The following is a 19,601-nucleotide window of genomic DNA, read 5'->3' on the forward strand; positions in this document are numbered from 1 at the left end:
ACCCCCATTCTGCAGAGATTATTCCCATTCTGCTGCGATTACTCCCATTCTGCAGCGATTACCCCCATTCTGCAGCGATTACCCCCATTCTGCAGCGATTACCTTCCTTCTGGCGCGATTACTCCCATTCTGCAGCGATTACTCCCATTCTGCAGCGATTACTCCCGATTACTCCCATTCTGCAGCGAATACTCCCATTCTGCAGCGATTACCCCCATTCTGCAGCGATTACTCCCATTCTGCAGCGATTACCCCCATTCTGCAGAGATTACTCCCATTCTGCAGTGATTACTCCCATTCTGCAGCGATTACTCCCATTCTGCAGCGATTACCCCCATTCTGCAGAGATTATTCCCATTCTGCTGCGATTACTCCCATTCTGCAGTGATTACCCCCATTCTGCAGCGATTACTCCCATTCTGCAGCGATTACTCCTGATTACCCCCATTCTGCAGCGATTACTCCCATTCTGCAGCGATTAACCCCATTCTGCAGAGATTATTCCCATTCTGCTGCGATTACTCCCATTCTGCAGCGATTACCCCCATTCTGCAGCGATTACCCCCATTCTGCAGCGATTACCTTCCTTCTGGCGCGATTACTCCCATTCTGCAGCGATTACTCCCATTCTGCAGCGATTACTCCCGATTACTCCCATTCTGCAGCGAATACTCCCATTCTGCAGCGATTACCCCCATTCTGCAGCGATTACTCCCATTCTGCAGCGATTACTCCCATTCTGCAGCGATTACCCCCATTCTGCAGAGATTATTCCCATTCTGCTGCGATTACTCCCATTCTGCAGCGATTACCCCCATTCTGCAGCGATTACTCCCATTCTGCAGCGATTACCCCCATTCTGCTGCGATTACCCCCCATTCTGCTGCGATTACCCCCATTCTGCAGATTACTCCCATTCTGCTGCGATTACCCCCATTCTGCAGTGATCACTCCCATTCTGCAACGATTACCCCCATTCTGCAGCGATTACCCCCATTCTGCTGCGATTACCCCCCATTCTGCTGCGATTACCCCCATTGTGCAGATTACTCCCATTCTGCTGCGATTACCCCCATTCTGCAGTGATTACTCCCATTCTGCAGCGATTACCCCCATTCTGCAGCGATTACCCCCATTCTGCAGCGATTACCCCCCATTCTGCAGCGATTACTCTCATTCTGCAGCGATAATCCCATTCTGCAGTGATTACCCCCATTCTGCAGCGATTACTCCCATTCTGCAGCGATTACCCCCATTCTGCAGCGATTACCCCCATTCTGCAGCGATTACTCCCATTCTGCAGCGATTACCCCCATTCTGCAGAGATTATTCCCATTCTGCAGCGATTACTCCCATTCTGCAGAGATTATTCCCATTCTGCAGCGATTACTCCCATTCTGCAGCGATTACTCCCATTCTGCAGCGATTACCCCCATTCTGCAACGATTACCCCCATTCTGCAGCGATTACCCCCATTCTGCAGCGATTACCCCCATTCTGCTGCGATTACCCCCATTCTGCAGAGATTACTCCCATTCTGCTGCGATTACCCCCATTCTGCAGCGATTACCCCCATTCTGCAGCGATTACCCCCATTCTGCAGAGATTACCCCCATCCGGCAGTGATTACCCCCATTCTGCAGATTACTCCCATTCTGCTGCGATTACCCCCATTCTGCAGTGATTACTCCCATTCTACAGTGATTACCCCCATTCTGCAGCGATTACCCCCATTCTGCAGCGATTACTCCCATTCTGCAGTGATTACTCCCGATTACCCCCATTCTGCAGCGATTACCCCCATTCTGCAGAGATTATTCCCATTCTGCAGCGATTACTCCCATTCTGCAGCGATTACCCCCATTCTGCTGCGATTACCCCCATTCTGCTGCGATTACCCCCCATTCTGCTGCGATTACCCCCATTCTGCAGATTACTCCCATTCTGCTGCGATTAGCCCCATTCTGCAGTGATTACTCCCATTCTGCAACGATTACCCCCATTCTGCAGCGATTACCCCCATTCTGCTGCGATTACCCCCCATTCTGCTGCGATTACCCCCATTCTGCAGATTACTCCCATTCTGCAGCGATTACCCCCATTCTGCAGTGATTACTCCCATTCTGCAGCGATTACCCCCATTCTGCAGCGATTACCCCCATTCTGCAGCGATTACCCCCCATTCTGCAGCGATTACTCTCATTCTGCAGCGATAATCCCATTCTGCAGTGATTACCCCCATTCTGCAGCGATTACTCCTATTCTGCAGTGATTACCCCCATTCTGCAGCGATTACCCCCATTCTGCAGCGATTACCCCCATTCTGCAGAAATTATTCCCATTCTGCAGCGATTACTCCCATTCTGCAGCGATTACTCCCATTCTGCAGCGATTACCCCCATTCTGCAGTGATTACTCCCATTCTGCAACGATTACCCCCATTCTGCAGCGATTACCCCCATTCTGCAACGATTACCCCCATTCTGCAGCGATTACCCCCATTCTGCTGCGATTACCCCCATTCTGCAGAGATTACTCCCATTCTGCTGCGATTACCCCCATTCTGCAGCGATTACCCCCATTCTGCAGCGATTACCCCCATTCTGCAGAGATTACTCCCATTCTGCAGCGATTACTCCCATTCTGCAGCGATTACTCCCATTCTGCAGCGATTACCCCCATTCTGCAGCGATTACCCCCATTCTGCAGCGATTACCCCCATTCTGCTGCGATTACCCCCATTCTGCAGCGATTACCCCCATTCTGCTGCGATTACCCCCATTCTGCAGAGTTTACTCCCATTCTGCAGCGATTACCCCCATTCTGCAGCGATTACTCCCATTCTGTAGAGATTACCCCCATTCTGCAGCGATTACTCCCATTCTGCAGCGATTACTCCCATTCTGCAGCGATTACCCCCATTCTGCAGAGATTACTCCCATTCTGCAGCGATTACCCCCATTCTGCAGTGATTACCCCCATTCTGCAGCGATTACTCCCATTCTGCAGAGATTACTCCCATTCTGCAGCGATTACCCCCATTCTGCAGCGATTACCCCCATTCTGCAGCGATTACCCCCATTCTGCAGAGATTACTCCCATTCTGCAGCGATTACCCCCATTCTGCAGTGATTACTCCCATTCTGCAGCGATTACCCCCATTCTGCAGTGATTACACCCATTCTGTAGTGATTACTCCCATTCTGCAGAGATTACTCCCATTCTGCAGAGATTACTCCCATTCTGCAGCGATTACCCCCATTCTGCAGGGATTACTCCCATTCTGCAGCGATTACCCCCATTCTGCAACGATTACCACCATTCTGCAGTGATTACCCCCATTCTGCAGCGATTACCCCCATCCTGCAGAGATTACCCCCATTCTGCAGTGATTACCCCCATTCTGCAGCGATTACCCCCATTCTGCAGAGATTACTCCCATTCTGCAGCGATTACTCCCATTCTGCAGAGATTACTCCCATTCTGCAGTGATTACCCCCATTCTGCAGCGATTACCCCCATTCTGCAGTGATTACCCCCATTCTGCAGCGATTACCCCCATTCTGCAGTGATTACCCCCATTCTGCAGAGATTACTCCCATTCTGCAGCGATTACCCCCATTCTGCAGCGATTACCACCATTCTGCAACGATTACCCCCATTCTGCAGCGATTACCCCCATCCTGCAGAGATTACCCCCATTCTGCAGCGATTACCCCCATTCTGCAGCGATTACCCCCATTCTGCAGAGATTACCCCCATCCTGCAGTGATTACCCCCATTCTGCAGATTACTCCCATTCTGCTGCGATTACCCCCATTCTGCAGTGATTACTCCCATTCTGCAGTGATTACCCCCATTCTGCAGTGATTACCCCCATTCTGCAGCGATTACTCCCATTCTGCAGTGATTACTCCCGATTACCCCATTCTGCAGCGATTACCCCCATTCTGCAGAGATTATTCCCATTCTGCAGCGATTACTCCCATTCTGCAGCGATTACCCCCATTCTGCTGCGATTACCCCCCATTCTGCTGCGATTACCCCCATTCTGCAGATTACTCCCATTCTGCTGCGATTACCCCCATTCTGCAGTGATTACTCCCATTCTGCAACGATTACCCCCATTCTGCAGCGATTACCCCCATTCTGCTGCGATTACCCCCCATTCTGCTGCGATTACCCCCATTCTGCAGATTACTCCCATTCTGCTGCGATTACCCCCATTCTGCAGTGATTACTCCCATTCTGCAGTGATTACCCCCATTCTGCTGCGATTACCCCCCATTCTGCTGCGATTACCCCCATTCTGCAGATTACTCCCATTCTGCTGCGATTACCCCCATTCTGCAGTGATTACCCCCATTCTGCAGTGATTACCCCCATTCTGCAGCGATTACCCCCATTCTGCAGCGATTACCCCCATTCTGCAGCGATTACCCCCCATTCTGCAGCGATTACTCTCATTCTGCAGCGATAATCCCATTCTGCAGTGATTACCCCCATTCTGCAGCGATTACTCCCATTCTGCAGCGATTACCCCCATTCTGCAACGATTACCCCCATTCTGCAGCGATTACCCCCATTCTGCTGCGATTACCCCCATTCTGCTGCGATTACCCCCATTCTGCAGAGATTATTCCCATTCTGCAGCGATTACTCCCATTCTGCAGCGATTACTCCCATTCTGCAGCGATTACCCCCATTCTGCAGTGATTACTCCCATTCTGCAATGATTACCCCCATTCTGCAGCGATTACCCCCATTCTGCAACGATTACCCCCATTCTGCAGCGATTACCCCCATTCTGCAGTGATTACTCCCATTCTGCAGTGATTACCCCCATTCTGCAGCGATTACCCCCATTCTGCAGCGATTACTCCCATTCTGCAGTGATTACTCCCGATTACCCCATTCTGCAGCGATTACCCCCATTCTGCAGAGATTATTCCCATTCTGCAGCGATTACTCCCATTCTGCAGCGATTACCCCCATTCTGCTGCGATTACCCCCCATTCTGCTGCGATTACCCCCATTCTGCAGATTACTCCCATTCTGCTGCGATTACCCCCATTCTGCAGTGATTACTCCCATTCTGCAACGATTACCCCCATTCTGCAGCGATTACCCCCATTCTGCTGCGATTACCCCCCATTCTGCTGCGATTACCCCCATTCTGCAGATTACTCCCATTCTGCTGCGATTACCCCCATTCTGCAGTGATTACTCCCATTCTGCAGCGATTACCCCCATTCTGCAGCGATTACCCCCATTCTGCAGCGATTACTCCCATTCTGCAGCGATTACTCTCATTCTGCAGCGATAATCCCATTCTGCAGTGATTACCCCCATTCTGCAGCGATTACTCCCATTCTGCAGCGATTACCCCCATTCTGCAACGATTACCCCCATTCTGCAGCGATTACCCCCATTCTGCTGCGATTACCCCCATTCTGCTGCGATTACCCCCATTCTGCAGAGATTATTCCCATTCTGCAGCGATTACTCCCATTCTGCAGCGATTACTCCCATTCTGCAGCGATTACCCCCATTCTGCAGTGATTACTCCCATTCTGCAATGATTACCCCCATTCTGCAGCGATTACCCCCATTCTGCAGCGATTACCCCCATTCTGCTGCGATTACCCCCCATTCTGCTGCGATTACCCCCATTCTGCAGATTACTCCCATTCTGCTGCGATTACCCCCATTCTGCAGTGATTACTCCCATTCTGCAACGATTACCCCCATTCTGCAGCGATTACCCCCATTCTGCTGCGATTACCCCCCATTCTGCTGCGATTACCCCCATTCTGCAGATTACTCCCATTCTGCTGCGATTACCCCCATTCTGCAGTGATTACTCCCATTCTGCAGCGATTACCCCCATTCTGCAGCGATTACCCCCATTCTGCAGCGATTACCCCCCATTCTGCAGCGATTACTCTCATTCTGCAGCGATAATCCCATTCTGCAGTGATTACCCCCATTCTGCAGCGATTACTCCCATTCTGCAGCGATTACCCCCATTCTGCAACGATTACCCCCATTCTGCAGCGATTACCCCCATTCTGCTGCGATTACCCCCATTCTGCTGCAATTACCCCCATTCTGCAGAGATTATTCCCATTCTGCAGCGATTACTCCCATTCTGCAGCGATTACTCCCATTCTGCAGCGATTACCCCCATTCTGCAGTGATTACTCCCATTCTGCAATGATTACCCCCATTCTGCAGCGATTACCCCCATTCTGCAACGATTACCCCCATTCTGCAGCGATTACCCCCATTCTGCTGCGATTACCCCCATTCTGCAGAGATTACTCCCATTCTGCTGCGATTACCCCCATTCTGCAGCGATTACCCCCATTCTGCAGCGATTACCCCCATTCTGCAGCGATTACTCCCATTCTGCAGCGATTACTCACATTCTGCAGCGATTACCCCCATTCTGCAGCGATTACCCCCATTCTGCAGCGATTACCCCCATTCTGCTGCGATTACCCCCATTCTGCAGCAATTACCCCCATTCTGCTGCGATTACCCCCATTCTGCAGAGTTTACTCCCATTCTGCAGCGATTACCCCCATTCTGCAGCGATTTACTCCCATTCTGTAGAGATTATCCCCATTCTGCAGCGATTACTCCCATTCTGCAGCGATTACTCCCATTCTGCAGTGATTACTCCCATTCTGCAGTGATTACCCAAATTCTGCAATGATTACTCCCATTCTGCAGCGATTACTCCCGATTACCCCCATTCTGCAGCGATTACCCCCATTCTGCAGCGATTACCCCCATTCTGCAGAGATTACTCCCATTCTGCAGCGATTACCCCATTCTGCAGTGATTACTCCCATTCTGCAGCGATTACCCCCTTTCTGCAGTGATTACCCCCATTCTGCAGTGATTACTCCCATTCTGCAGAGATTACTCCCATTCTGCAGAGATTACTCCCATTCTGCAGCGATTACCCCCATTCTGCAGGGATTACTCCCATTCTGCAGCGATTACCCCCATTCTGCAACGATTACCCCCATTCTGCAATGATTACCCCCATTCTGCAGTGATTACCCCCATTCTGCAGCGATTACCCCCATTCTGCAGTGATTACCCCCATTCTGCAGTGATTACCCCTATTCTGCAGCGCGATTACCCCCATTCTGCATGATTACCCCCATTCTGCAGAGATTACCCCCATTCTGCAGCGATTACCCCATTCTGCAGTGATTATTTTCATTCTGCAGTGATTACCCCCATTCTGCAGCGATTACCCCCATTCTGCAGTGATTATTCCCATTCTGCAGTGATTATTCCCATTCTGCAGTGATTACCCCCATTCTGCAGTGATTATTCCCATTCTGCAGTGATTATTCCCCCATTCTGCAGTGATTATTCCCATTCTGCAGTGATTACCCCCATCCTGCAGAGATTACCCCCATTCTGCAGTGATTACCCCCATTCTGCAGCGATTACCCCCATTCTGCAGCGATTACTCCCATTCTGCAGCGATTACCCCCATTCTGGCGCGATTACTCCCATTCTGCAGCGATTACTCCCATTCTGCAGTGACTACCCCCATTCTGCAGCGATTACTCCCATTCTGCAGCGATTACCCCCATTCTGCAGAGATTATTCCCATTCTGCTGCGATTACTCCCATTCTGCAGCGATTACCCCCATTCTGCAGCGATTACTCCCATTCTGCAGCGATTACTCCCGATTACCCCATTCTCTGCAGCGATTACTCCCATTCTGCAGCGATTACCCCATTCTGCAGAGATTATTCCCATTCTGCATCATGCTCCCATTCTCCATCTGCAGCGATTACCCCCCATTCTGCAGCGATTACCCCCATTCTGCAGTGATTACCCCCATTCTGCAGAGATTATTCCCATTTCTGCTGCGATTACCCCCATTCTGCAGCGATTACCCCATTCTGCTGCGATTACCCCCATTCTGCAGAGTTTACTCCCATTCTGCAGCGATTACCCCCATTCTGCAGCGATTACTCCCATTCTGTAGAGATTACCCCCATTCTGCAGCGATTACTCCCATTCTGCAGCGATTACTCCCATTCTGCAGTAATTACTCCCGATTACCCCCATTCTGCAGCGATTACCCCCATTCTGCAGCGATTACTCCCATTCTGCAGCGATTATCCACATTCTACAGCGATTACTCCCATTCTGCAGAGATTACTCCCATTCTGCAGCGATTACCCCCATTCTGCAGCGATTACTCCCATTCTGCAGCGATTACCCCCATTCTGCAGCGATTACTCCCATTCTGCAGCGATTACTCCCATTCTGCAGAGATTACTCCCATTCTGCAGTGATTACTCCCATTCTGCAGCGATTACCCCCATTCTGCAGCGATTACCCCCATTCTGCAGCGATTACTCCCATTCTGCAGCGATTACCCCCATTCTGCAGCGATTACTCTTTCTGCAGAGATTACTCCCATTCTGCAGCGATTACCCCCATTCTGCAGTGATTACCCCCATTCTGCAGCGATTACTCCCATTCTGCAGAGATTACTCCCATTCTGCAGCGATTACTCCCATTCTGCAACGATTACCCCCATTCTGCAATGATTGCCCCCATTCTGCTGCGATTACCCCCCATTCTGCTGCGATTACCCCCATTCTGCAGATTACTCCCATTCTGCTGCGATTACCCCCATTCTGCAGTGATTACTCCCATTCTGCAGCGATTACTCCCGATTACCCCCATTCTGCAGTGATTACCCCCATTCTGCAGTGATTACCCAAATTCTGCAGTGATTATTCCCATTCTGCAGCGATTACTCCCGATTACCCCCATTCTGCAGCGATTACTCCCATTCTGCAGTGATTATCCCCATTCTGCAGCGATTACCCCCATTCTGCAGCGATTACCCCCATTCTGCAGAGATTACTCCCATTCTGCAGCGATTACCCCCATTCTGCAGTGATTACCCCCATTCTGCAGCGATTACTCCCATTCTGCAGAGATTACTCCCATTCTGCAGCGATTACCCCCATTCTGCAGCGATTACCCCCATTCTGCAGCGATTACCCCCATTCTGCAGAGATTACTCCCATTCTGCAGCGATTACCCCCATTCTGCAGTGATTACTCCCATTCTGCAGCGATTACCCCCATTCTGCAGCGATTACCCCCATTCTGCAGTGATTACTCCCATTCTGCAGAGATTACTCCCATTCTGCAGAGATTACTCCCATTCTGCAGCGATTACCCCCATTCTGCAGGGATTACTCCCATTCTGCAGCGATTACCCCCATTCTGCAACGATTACCCCATTCTGCAGCGATTACCCCCATTCTGCAGCGATTACCCCCATCCTGCAGAGATTACCCCCATTCTGCAGTGATTACCCCCATTCTGCAGCGATTACCCCCATTCTGCAGAGATTACTCCCATTCTGCAGCGATTACTCCCATTCTGCAGTGATTACTCCCATTCTGCAGTGATTACCCCCATTCTGCAGCGATTACCCCCATTCTGCAGCGATTACTCCCATTCTGCAGTGATTACCCCCATTCTGCAGCGATTACCCCCATTCTGCAGCGATTACCCCCATTCTGCAGCTATTACTCCCATTCTGCAGCGATTATCCACATTCTACAGCGATTACTCCCATTCTGCAGAGATTACTCCCATTCTGCAGCGATTACCCCCATTCTGCAGCGATTACTCCCATTCTGCAGCGATTACCCCCATTCTGCAGCGATTACTCCCATTCTGCAGCGCTTACTCCCATTCTGCAGAGATTACTCCCATTCTGCAGCGATTACTCCCATTCTGCAGCGATTACCCCCATTCTGCAGCGATTACCCCCATTCTGCAGCGATTACTCCCATTCTGCTGCGATTACCCCCATTCTGCAGCGATTACTCTCATTCTGCAGAGATTACTCCCATTCTGCAGCGACTACCCCCATTCTGCAGTGATTACCCCCATTCTGCAGCGATTACTGCCATTCTGCAGAGATTACTGCCATTCTGCAGCGATTACTCCCATTCTGCAACGATTACCCCCATTCTGCAATGATTACCCCCCATTCTGCTGCGATTACCCCCCATTCTGCTGCGATTACCCCCATTCTGAAGATTACTCCCATTCTGCTGCGATTACCCCCATTCTGCAGTGATTACTCCCATTCTGCAGCGATTACTCCCGATTACCCCCATTCTGCAGTGATTACCCCCATTCTGCAGTGATTACCCAAATTCTGCAGTGATTACTCCCATTCTGCAGCGATTACTCCCGATGACCCCCATTCTGCAGCGATTACTCCCATTCTGCAGTGATTACCCCCATTCTGCAGCGATTACCCCCATTCTGCAGAGATTATTCCCATTCTGCAGCGATTACTCCCATTCTGCAGCGATTACTCCCATTCTGCAGCAATTACCCCCATTCTGCAGTGATTACTCCCATTCTGCAACGATTACCCCCATTCTGCAGCGATTACCCCCATTCTGCTGCGATTACCCCCATTCTGCAGAGATTACTCCCATTCTGCTGCGATTACCCCCATTCTGCAGCGATTACCCCCATTCTGCAGCGATTACCCCCATTCTGCAGAGATTATTCCCATTCTGCAGCGATTACTCCCATTCTGCAGCAATTACTCCCATTCTGCAGCGATTACCCCCATTCTGCAACGATTACCCCCATTCTGCAGCGATTACCCCCATTCTGCTGCGATTACCCCCATTCTGCAGCGATTACCCCCATTCTGCTGCGATTACCCCCATTCTGCAGAGTTTACTCCCATTCTGCAGCGATTACCCCCATTCTGCAGCGATTACTCCCATTCTGTAGAGATTACCCCCATTCTGCAGCGATTACTCCCATTCTGCAGCGATTACTCCCATTTTGCAGTAATTACTCCCGATTACCCCCATTCTGCAGCGATTACCCCCATTCTGCAGCGATTACTCCCATTCTGCAGCGATTATCCACATTCTACAGCGATTACTCCCATTCTGCAGAGATTACTCCCATTCTGCAGCGATTACCCCCATTCTGCAGCGATTACTCCCATTCTGCAGCGATTACCCCCATTCTGCAGCGATTACTCCCATTCTGCAGCGATTACTCCCATTCTGCAGAGATTACTCCCATTCTGCAGTGATTACTCCCATTTTGCAGCGATTACCCCCATTCTGCAGCGATTACCCCCATTCTGCAGCGATTACTCCCATTCTGCAGCGATTACCCCCATTCTGCAGCGATTACTGTCATTCTGCAGAGATTACTCCCATTCTGCAGCGATTACCCCCATTCTGCAGTGATTACCCCCATTCTGCAGCGATTACTCCCATTCTGCAGAGATTACTCCCATTCTGCAACGATTACCCCCATTCTGCTGCGATTACCCCCCATTCTGCTGCGATTACCCCCCATTCTGCTGCGATTACCCCCATTCTGCAGATTACTCCCATTCTGCTGCGATTACCCCCATTCTGCAGTGATTACTCCCATTCTGCAGCGATTACTCCCGATTACCCCCATTCTGCAGTGATTACCCCCATTCTGCAGTGGTTACCCAAATTCTGCAGTGATTACTCCCATTCTGCAGCGATTACTCCCGATTACCCCCATTCTGCAGCGATTACTCCCATTCTGCAGTGATTACCCCCATTCTGCAGCGATTACCCCCAGTCTGCAGCGATTACCCCCATTCTGCAGAGATTACTCTCATTCTGCAGCGATTCTCCCCATTCTGCAGTGATTACCCCCATTCTGCAGCGATTACTCCCATTCTGCAGAGATTACTCCCATTCTGCAGCGATTACCCCCATTCTGCAGCGATTACCCCCATTCTGCAGAGATTACTCCCATTCTGCAGCGATTACCCCCATTCTGCAGTGATTACTCCCATTCTGCAGCGATTACCCCCATTCTGCAGCGATTACCCCCATTCTGCAGTGATTACTCCCATTCTGCAGAGATTACTCCCATTCTGCAGAGATTACTCCCATTCTGCAGCGATTACCCCCAGTCTGCAGGGATTACTCCCATTCTGCAGCGATTACCCCCATTCTGCAACGATTACCCCCATTCTGCAGTGATTACCCCCATTCTGCAGCGATTACCCCCATCCTGCAGAGATTACCCCCATTCTGCAGTGATTACCCCCATTCTGCAGCGATTACCCCCATTCTGCAGAGATTACTCCCATTCTGCAGCGATTACTCCCATTCTGCAGAGATTACTCCCATTCTGCAGCGATTACCCCCATTCTGCAGTGATTATTTCCATTCTGCAGTGATTACCCCCATTCTGCAGCGATTACCCCCATTCTGCAGTGATTACCCCCATTCTGCAGTGATTATTCCCATTCTGCAGTGATTACCCCCATTCTGCAGAGATTATCCCCATTCTGCAGTGATTACCCCCATTCTGCAGTGATTATTCCCATTCTGCAGTGATTACCCCCATTCTGCAGTGATTATTCCCATTCTGCAGTGATTATTCCCATTCTGCAGAGATTATCCCCATTCTGCAGTGATTATTCCCATTCTGCAGTGATTACCCCCATCCTGCAGAGATTACCCCATTCTGCAGTGATTACCCCCATTCTGCAGCGATTACCCCCATTCTGCAGAGATTACTCCCATTCTGCAGCGATTACCCCCATTCTGCAGTGATTATTCCCATTCTGCAGTGATTACCCCCATTCTGCAGCGATTACCCCCATTCTGCAGAGATTACTCCCATTCTGCAGGGATTACCCCCATTCTGCTGCGATTACCCCCATTCTGCAGGGATTACCCCCATTCTGCAGCGATTACCCCCATTCTGCTGCAATTACCCCCATTCTGCAGCGATTGCTCCCATTCTGTAGAGATTACTCCCATTCTAGACCCATGTCGACCTTCCTGTATGTCGACCTAGTGGTGTTGACCTAGCTGCTGTAGACAATATGACCGTATCCTGATTGTACATCCTCGTTTTATCCAGTACAGTTGCAGGGTGTGGCCATGCTATAGTGCAATCATAAAAAAACTCTCATCTGGTGGCGACCATAGACGATGTGTTATAATCGATGGTTGATGGACAACCCTAAAAGAGTCTCTCTCACCCTACACTTACCCAGGCCACTCCATCTTTATTTATTAATGGATGTGATATAGCGCAGAACATTCTGTTGTGCTTTACAATAGGAAACAGTGATAAAACAAAACTGGGTATTTACAGACAAGCAGAACGGTAGGAGGGCCCTGCTCACAAGCTCACACGCATTTGGCTGATCTCCTGCCACATATTTCCCGCTGCCCCCTCGCTCTGTCCCACCCCGTAACCTGGCTGCTCTGCGCATGACGGAGATGGAACAGACCATAGTGCAGGGATGGGGAACCTGTGGCCCTCCAACTGTTGTTGAACTACACATCCCAGCATGCCTTGCAACAGTTTTAGCGTGGCAAAATAGCAAATCCCAGCAGGGCATGCTGGGATGTGTAGTTTAACAACAGCTGGAGGGCTGAAGGTTCCCCATCCCTGCCATAGTGGATTATTACACAGATGTTCTCATGCACTAGTGAGAGAAGACCATTATATTTTATAATAAAGAGATTAACATCGCCTGGTTTATACTCTGCATACTGGGGAAAGTCCTGACCACTATACTGGGACCAGTACTGCTGGTCTGTCTCCTCATCTCCTCCACATCTCTGCCCCACAGCTGTCTTATTACACAACTATGGAGTGGGGGGAAGGGACGGGGGAGTCTGTGCCCTGCAGGAAGAGGGGGAGGGCTGGCTGGGATTTAGGTGTTGGGAAAGTCCTGTCCCTCTGTTAATCTAGTAGGATCTCGGGTGTCTTCCAGTTATGAGGTTGCTGCTGCTTTTGGGGTGCACTGCCGCTGCGTGCGTCCTGCTGGCTGCTGCGAACAGCGACAAGCTCGGTGAACAATCCAACGATGAGGTGACCCAGGTGTTTACCACATAGAGGTTATAAGGGAGGAGAAGGAACAGGAGGGATGGGAGGATGTGTTGTATGGGAGAGGAGAGGAGAGGGATGGGGGGTGTAGGGGAAGTGTATGTGAGAGTCACACTCTGACCATGTGCTCTATGAGGCTGGACTGAGTGTAGAATGATGATTGTATCTGGCATTTCTGTTATATAAGTATAGCGGCTGGCAGTGCAGGAACCTAATACACCCACTTCTGAAAGTTTGTTTCAACTTATTAACATTGCTAGCAGAATATATCACTATGTACCTGTCAGAGGGTTGATGTGACAGAGCGATGGTCTGCAGATCACTAGAGAGGTCAGTAATGTAATAATCTGCAGAATATATCACTATGTACCTGTCAGAGGGTAGATGGGACAGAGCGATGTTCTGCAGGTCACTATAGAGGTCAGTAATGTAATAGTCTGCAGGATATAACACCATATACCTGTCAGGGGTAGATGGGACAGAGCGATGTTCTGCAGATCACTACGGAGGTCTGTAATGTAATAATCTGCAGGATATATCACTATGTACCTGTCGGGGTAGATGGGACAGAGCGATGTTCTGCAGGTCACTAGAGAGGTCAGTAATGTAATAATCTGCAGGATATATCACTATGTACCTGTCAGGGGGTAGATGGGACAGAGCGATGTTCTGCAGGTCACTAGAGAGGTCAGTAATGTAATAATCTGCAGGATATATCACTATGTACCTGTCAGGGGGTAGATGGGACAGAGCGATGTTCTGCAGATCACTAGAGGTCAGTAATGTAATACTCTGCAGGATATATCACTATGTACCTGTCAGGGGGTAGATGGGACAGAGCGATGTTCTGCAGATCACTATAGAGGTCAGTAATGTAATAATCTGCAGGATATATCACTACGTACCTGTCAGGGGGTAGATGGGACAGAGCGATGTTCTGCAGGTCACTATAGAGGTCAGTAATGTAATAGTCTGCAGGATATAACACCATATACCTGTCAGGGGTAGATGGGACAGAGCGATGTTCTGCAGATCACTACGGAGGTCTGTAATGTAATAATCTGCAGGATATATCACTATGTACCTGTCGGGGTAGATGGGACAGAGCGATGTTCTGCAGGTCACTAGAGAGGTCAGTAATGTAATAATCTGCAGGATATATCACTATGTACCTGTCAGGGGGTAGATGGGACAGAGCGATGTTCTGCAGGTCACTAGAGAGGTCAGTAATGTAATAATCTGCAGGATATATCACTATGTACCTGTCAGAGGGTAGATGGGACAGAGCGATGTTCTGCAGGTCACTAGAGAGGTCAGTAATGTAATAATCTGCAGGATATATCACTATGTACCTGTCAGGGGGTAGATGGGACAGAGCGATGTTCTGCAGGTCACTAGAGAGGTCAGTAATGTAATAATCTGCAGGATATATCACTATGTACCTGTCAGGGGGTAGATGGGACAGAGCGATGTTCTGCAGGTCACTAGAGAGGTCAGTAATGTAATAATCTGCAGGATATATCACTATGTACCTGTCAGAGGGTTGATGGGACAGAGCGATGTTCTGCAGATCACTATGGAGGTCAGTAATGTAATAATCTGCAGGATATATCACTATGTACCTGTCAGGGGGTAGATGGGACAGAGCGATGTTCTGCAGGTCACTAGAGAGGTCAGTAATGTAATAATCTGCAGGATATATCACTATGTACCTGTCGGGGTAGATGGGACAGAGCGATGTTCTGCAGGTCACTAGGGAGGTCAGTAATGTAATAATCTGCAGGATATATCACTATGTACCTGTCAGGGGGTAGATGGGACAGAGCGATGTTCTGCAGATCACTATAGAGGTCAGTAATGTAATAATCTGCAGGATATATCACTATGTACCTGTCAGGGGGTAGATCGGACAGAGCGATGTTCTGCTGATCACTAGAGAGGTCAGTAATGTAATAATCTGCAGGATATATCACTATGTACCTGTCAGGGGGTAGATGGGACAGAGCGATGTTCTGCAGGTCACTAGGGAGGTCATTAATGTAATAATCTGCAGGATATATCACTATGTACCTGTCAGGGGGTAGATGGGACAGAGCGATGTTCTGCAGATCACTATAGAGGTCAGTAATGTAATAATCTGCAGGATATATCACTATGTACCTGTCAGGGGGTAGATGGGACAGAGCGATGTTCTGCTGATCACTAGAGAGGTCAGTAATGTAATAGTCTGCAGGATATATCACTATGTACCTGTCAGGGGGTAGATGGGACAGAGCGATGTTCTGCAGATCACTATAGAGGTCAGTAATGTAATAATCTGCAGGATATATCACTATGTACCTGTCAGGGGGTAGATGGGACAGAGCGATGTTTTGCAGATTACTAGAGAGGTCAGTAATGTAATAATCTGCAGGATATATCGCTACGTACCTGTCAGGTGGTAGATGGGACAGAGCAATGTTCTGCTGATCACTAGAGAGGTCAGTAATGTAATAGTCTGCAGGATATATCACTATGTGTCTGTCAGGGGGTAAATGGGACAGAGCGATGTTCTGCAGATCACTATAGATGTCAGTAAAGTAATAATCTGCAGGATATATCGCTACGTACCTGTCAGGTGGTAGATGGGACAGAGCAATGTTCTGCTGATCACTAGAGAGGTCAGTAATGTAATAATCTGCAGGATATATCACTACGTACCTGTCAGGGGGTAGATGGGACAGAGCGATGGTCTGCAGATCACTAGAGAGGTCAGTAATGTAATAATCTGCAGGATATATCACTACGACCTGTCAGGGGGTAGATGGGACAGAGCGATGTTCTGCAGGTCAGTAATGTAATAATCTGCAGGATATATCACTACGTACCTGTCAGGGGGTAGATGGGACAGAGCGATGTTCTGCAGATCACTATAGAGGTCAGTAATGTAATAATCTGCAGGATATATCACTACGTACCTGTCAGGGGGTAGATGGGACAGAGCGATGTTCTGCAGATCACTATAGAGGTCAGTAATGTAATAGTCTGCAGGATATATCACTATGTACCTGTCAGGGGGTAGATGGGACAGAGCGATGTTCTGCAGGTCACTAGAGAGGTCAATAATGTAATAATCTGCAGGATATATCACTATGTACCTGTCAGGGGGAGATGGGACAGAGCGATGTTCTGCAGATCACTAGAGAGGTCAGTAATGTAATAATCTGCAGGATATATCACTATGTACCTGTCAGGGGGTAAATGGGACAGAGCGATGTTCTGCAGATCACTATAGAGGTCAGTAATGTAATAATCTGCAGGATATATCGCTACGTACCTGTCAGGTGGTAGATGGGACAGAGCAATGTTCTGCTGATCACTAGAGAGGTCAGTAATGTAATAGTCTGCAGGATATATCACTACGTACCTGTCAGGGGGTAGATCGGACAGAGCGATGTTCTGCTGATCACTAGAGAGGTCAGTAATGTAATAATCTGCAGGATATTTCACTATGTACCTGTCAGGGGGTAGATGGGACAGAGCGATGGTCTGCAGATCACTAGAGAGGTCAGTAATGTAATAATCTGCAGGATATATCACTACGACCTGTCAAGGGGTAGATGGGACAGAGCGATGTTCTGCAGGTCACTATAGAGGTCAGTAATGTAATAATCTGCAGGATATATCACTACGTACCTGTCAGGGGGTAGATGGGACAGAGCGATGTTCTGCAGATCACTATAGAGGTCAGTAATGTAATAATCTGCAGGATATATCACTACGTACCTGTCAGGGGGTAGATGGGACAGAGCGATGTTCTGCAGATCACTATAGAGGTCAGTAATGTAATAGTCTGCAGGATATATCACTATGTACCTGTCAGGGGGTAGATGGGACAGAGCGATGTTCTGCAGGTCACTAGAGAGGTCAATAATGTAATAATCTGCAGGATATATCACTACGTACCTCAGGGTTGCCGACTTTAAGATTCTCCTCTCTGGGAGAAGCCCAGAGAGGAGAGTTTCAGCAGCCGCTCAGGAGGCGGGGCTTACGAGTGACATCACTAAGCCCCGCCCCATGCTGTTAAAGCAGGGAATTCATGGATCTCCGTGGAGGGGGCGGGGCTAAAATGATACGATTGTGCCGTTTTAGTTCCGCCCCCTCCTCTGAGACCCGAGGATTGCGGCATTTTAATGCCGCGATCCGGGTCGACAGTGGGGGTCCCCCCTGAATCCGGGAGGGTCGGCAACCCTGACGTACCTGTCAGGGGGTAGATGGGACAGAGCAATGTCCTGCAGAGAACAAGAGGTTGGTACATCCCGCCTTATGAATTGTAGGAGGCGATGTGGTAAATCTCATCCTGTACCATACAATCAGCTTCTGTCATTTTACAACCTGTGCTATTGTAGCTACATGATTGGTTGCCCAGAGTAACTTCCCCACTTTATCTGTTTCCAACATTTGCTACATCTGTTGCCTTGGATACCATGAATGGAAGCTATTTGCCAGCACAGTGAGATCTGAGATTACATCTGAGCCAAATGGGTAATCTGCTTTCACATCGCAAACCCTGCTCCGACCCAGTATTTCAAAACATTTCCGAAATGGGTCTGAGCAATCGAATCCCCTTCCACATCGCATGGTGTTCCCAGTGTATTACTGGGTTATTACCGGGATGATGCCTTTCACACTGAACCCGGTTCATCCATAGAAAACAGTGTAATGTCATTTGTAATGGACTTTTATGGGTCACATATTAGTATTATAGCTAATAATAAACCTGTTTGTTGATGTTTATGTACCATACTTACCTACTAAGGGCAGCCATCTCAAGGGGGTAGTGAAAAGGGGTGGGGGCGGAGCAACAGGAGTGGCTACTTTGTTTGGGGGCGTGGTTAGAGCGGTTGCATCAATGTAGGCATTGCACTGCAGTGGGCAGGACTAAAACGAGAATCCTTTACAGTGCCAGTGATGTGCCTGGCAATGTCTGCCCTCCCTCTTATCTTAGCAGCTCCCTCCCCTCCTCATCAGTCCATGCTGCTATAACTGTATGTTCTGTAGTGTAGGACTATGCCAGCAGTGCGTCTCCACTACCTCCATGGTAGATGCTAAATTGTAGTGGGCTAAAGGACCTTCCACGCCCAGGTGGAGGAGCAAGGCCGGGGGGCTTGCTCCTTCACTATCCACGCCACCACTGGTTATCTTTAGTAACCAGGTGGCTAGCGAAGCGAGCCAGTGAGGGTCCGTTTGGGACCCTTCTTCCAACCTTGCTCCTCCTCTCTCCACCCCCTCATCTCCCCTGTAACGTCAGAAGGTCCTTAGTCCTATTTCCACTGCTATTTCTCTGGTTTCCTAATTCAGGATAGTGACATCACGCATGGAGACAGCCTATCACCTTCTGTGGCACAGTCATGTGTTCAAAATACCGGCTACCGGGTCTGAGGCTTTCACACTGCAAAATTGATTGGCTTTGAACCGTGTAGGATCCTACTTTTTAAACAGGTTCAAATACCGGGTTTTTTGACTATGGAGCCTTCACACCGCACCTAGAACCGGGGTGACACGCTTAAAAATTGGCAATATACAGTACCAAGTTATAGCTGCGGTTTGAAAGGGGGTGTAAGGGGGATTCTACTTCTTAGCACCTTCTAGAAGATTATCACATTGGT

General features: G+C 49.2%; 1 protein-coding gene across 9 annotated transcripts in view; it reads left to right on the forward strand.

Annotated features, from left to right (window-relative positions):
* The first annotated feature begins 13,750 nt into the window (after positions 1-13,750).
* The window catches only part of LOC146079922 (uncharacterized), a 53,816-nt gene continuing 47,965 nt past the window's right edge, over positions 13,751-19,601 (forward strand). For 4 of the 9 annotated variants that reach the window (XM_083186642.1, XM_083186645.1, XM_083186646.1 and 1 more), the window contains exon 1: positions 13,751-13,947. In XM_083186642.1, coding sequence (XP_083042768.1) covers positions 13,843-13,947 — 105 coding nt within the window. In that variant the 5' untranslated portion in view covers positions 13,751-13,842. The remainder of the gene's footprint in view (positions 13,948-19,601) is intronic. The other 5 variants (XM_083186644.1, XM_083186648.1, XM_083186650.1 and 2 more) reach the window with 2 other exon arrangements.

The sequence above is a fragment of the Crinia signifera genome, chromosome 5 (genome assembly GCF_055691185.1).
Source record: "Crinia signifera chromosome 5, ASM5569118v1, whole genome shotgun sequence".
Classification (NCBI taxonomy): domain Eukaryota; kingdom Metazoa; phylum Chordata; class Amphibia; order Anura; family Myobatrachidae; genus Crinia; species Crinia signifera.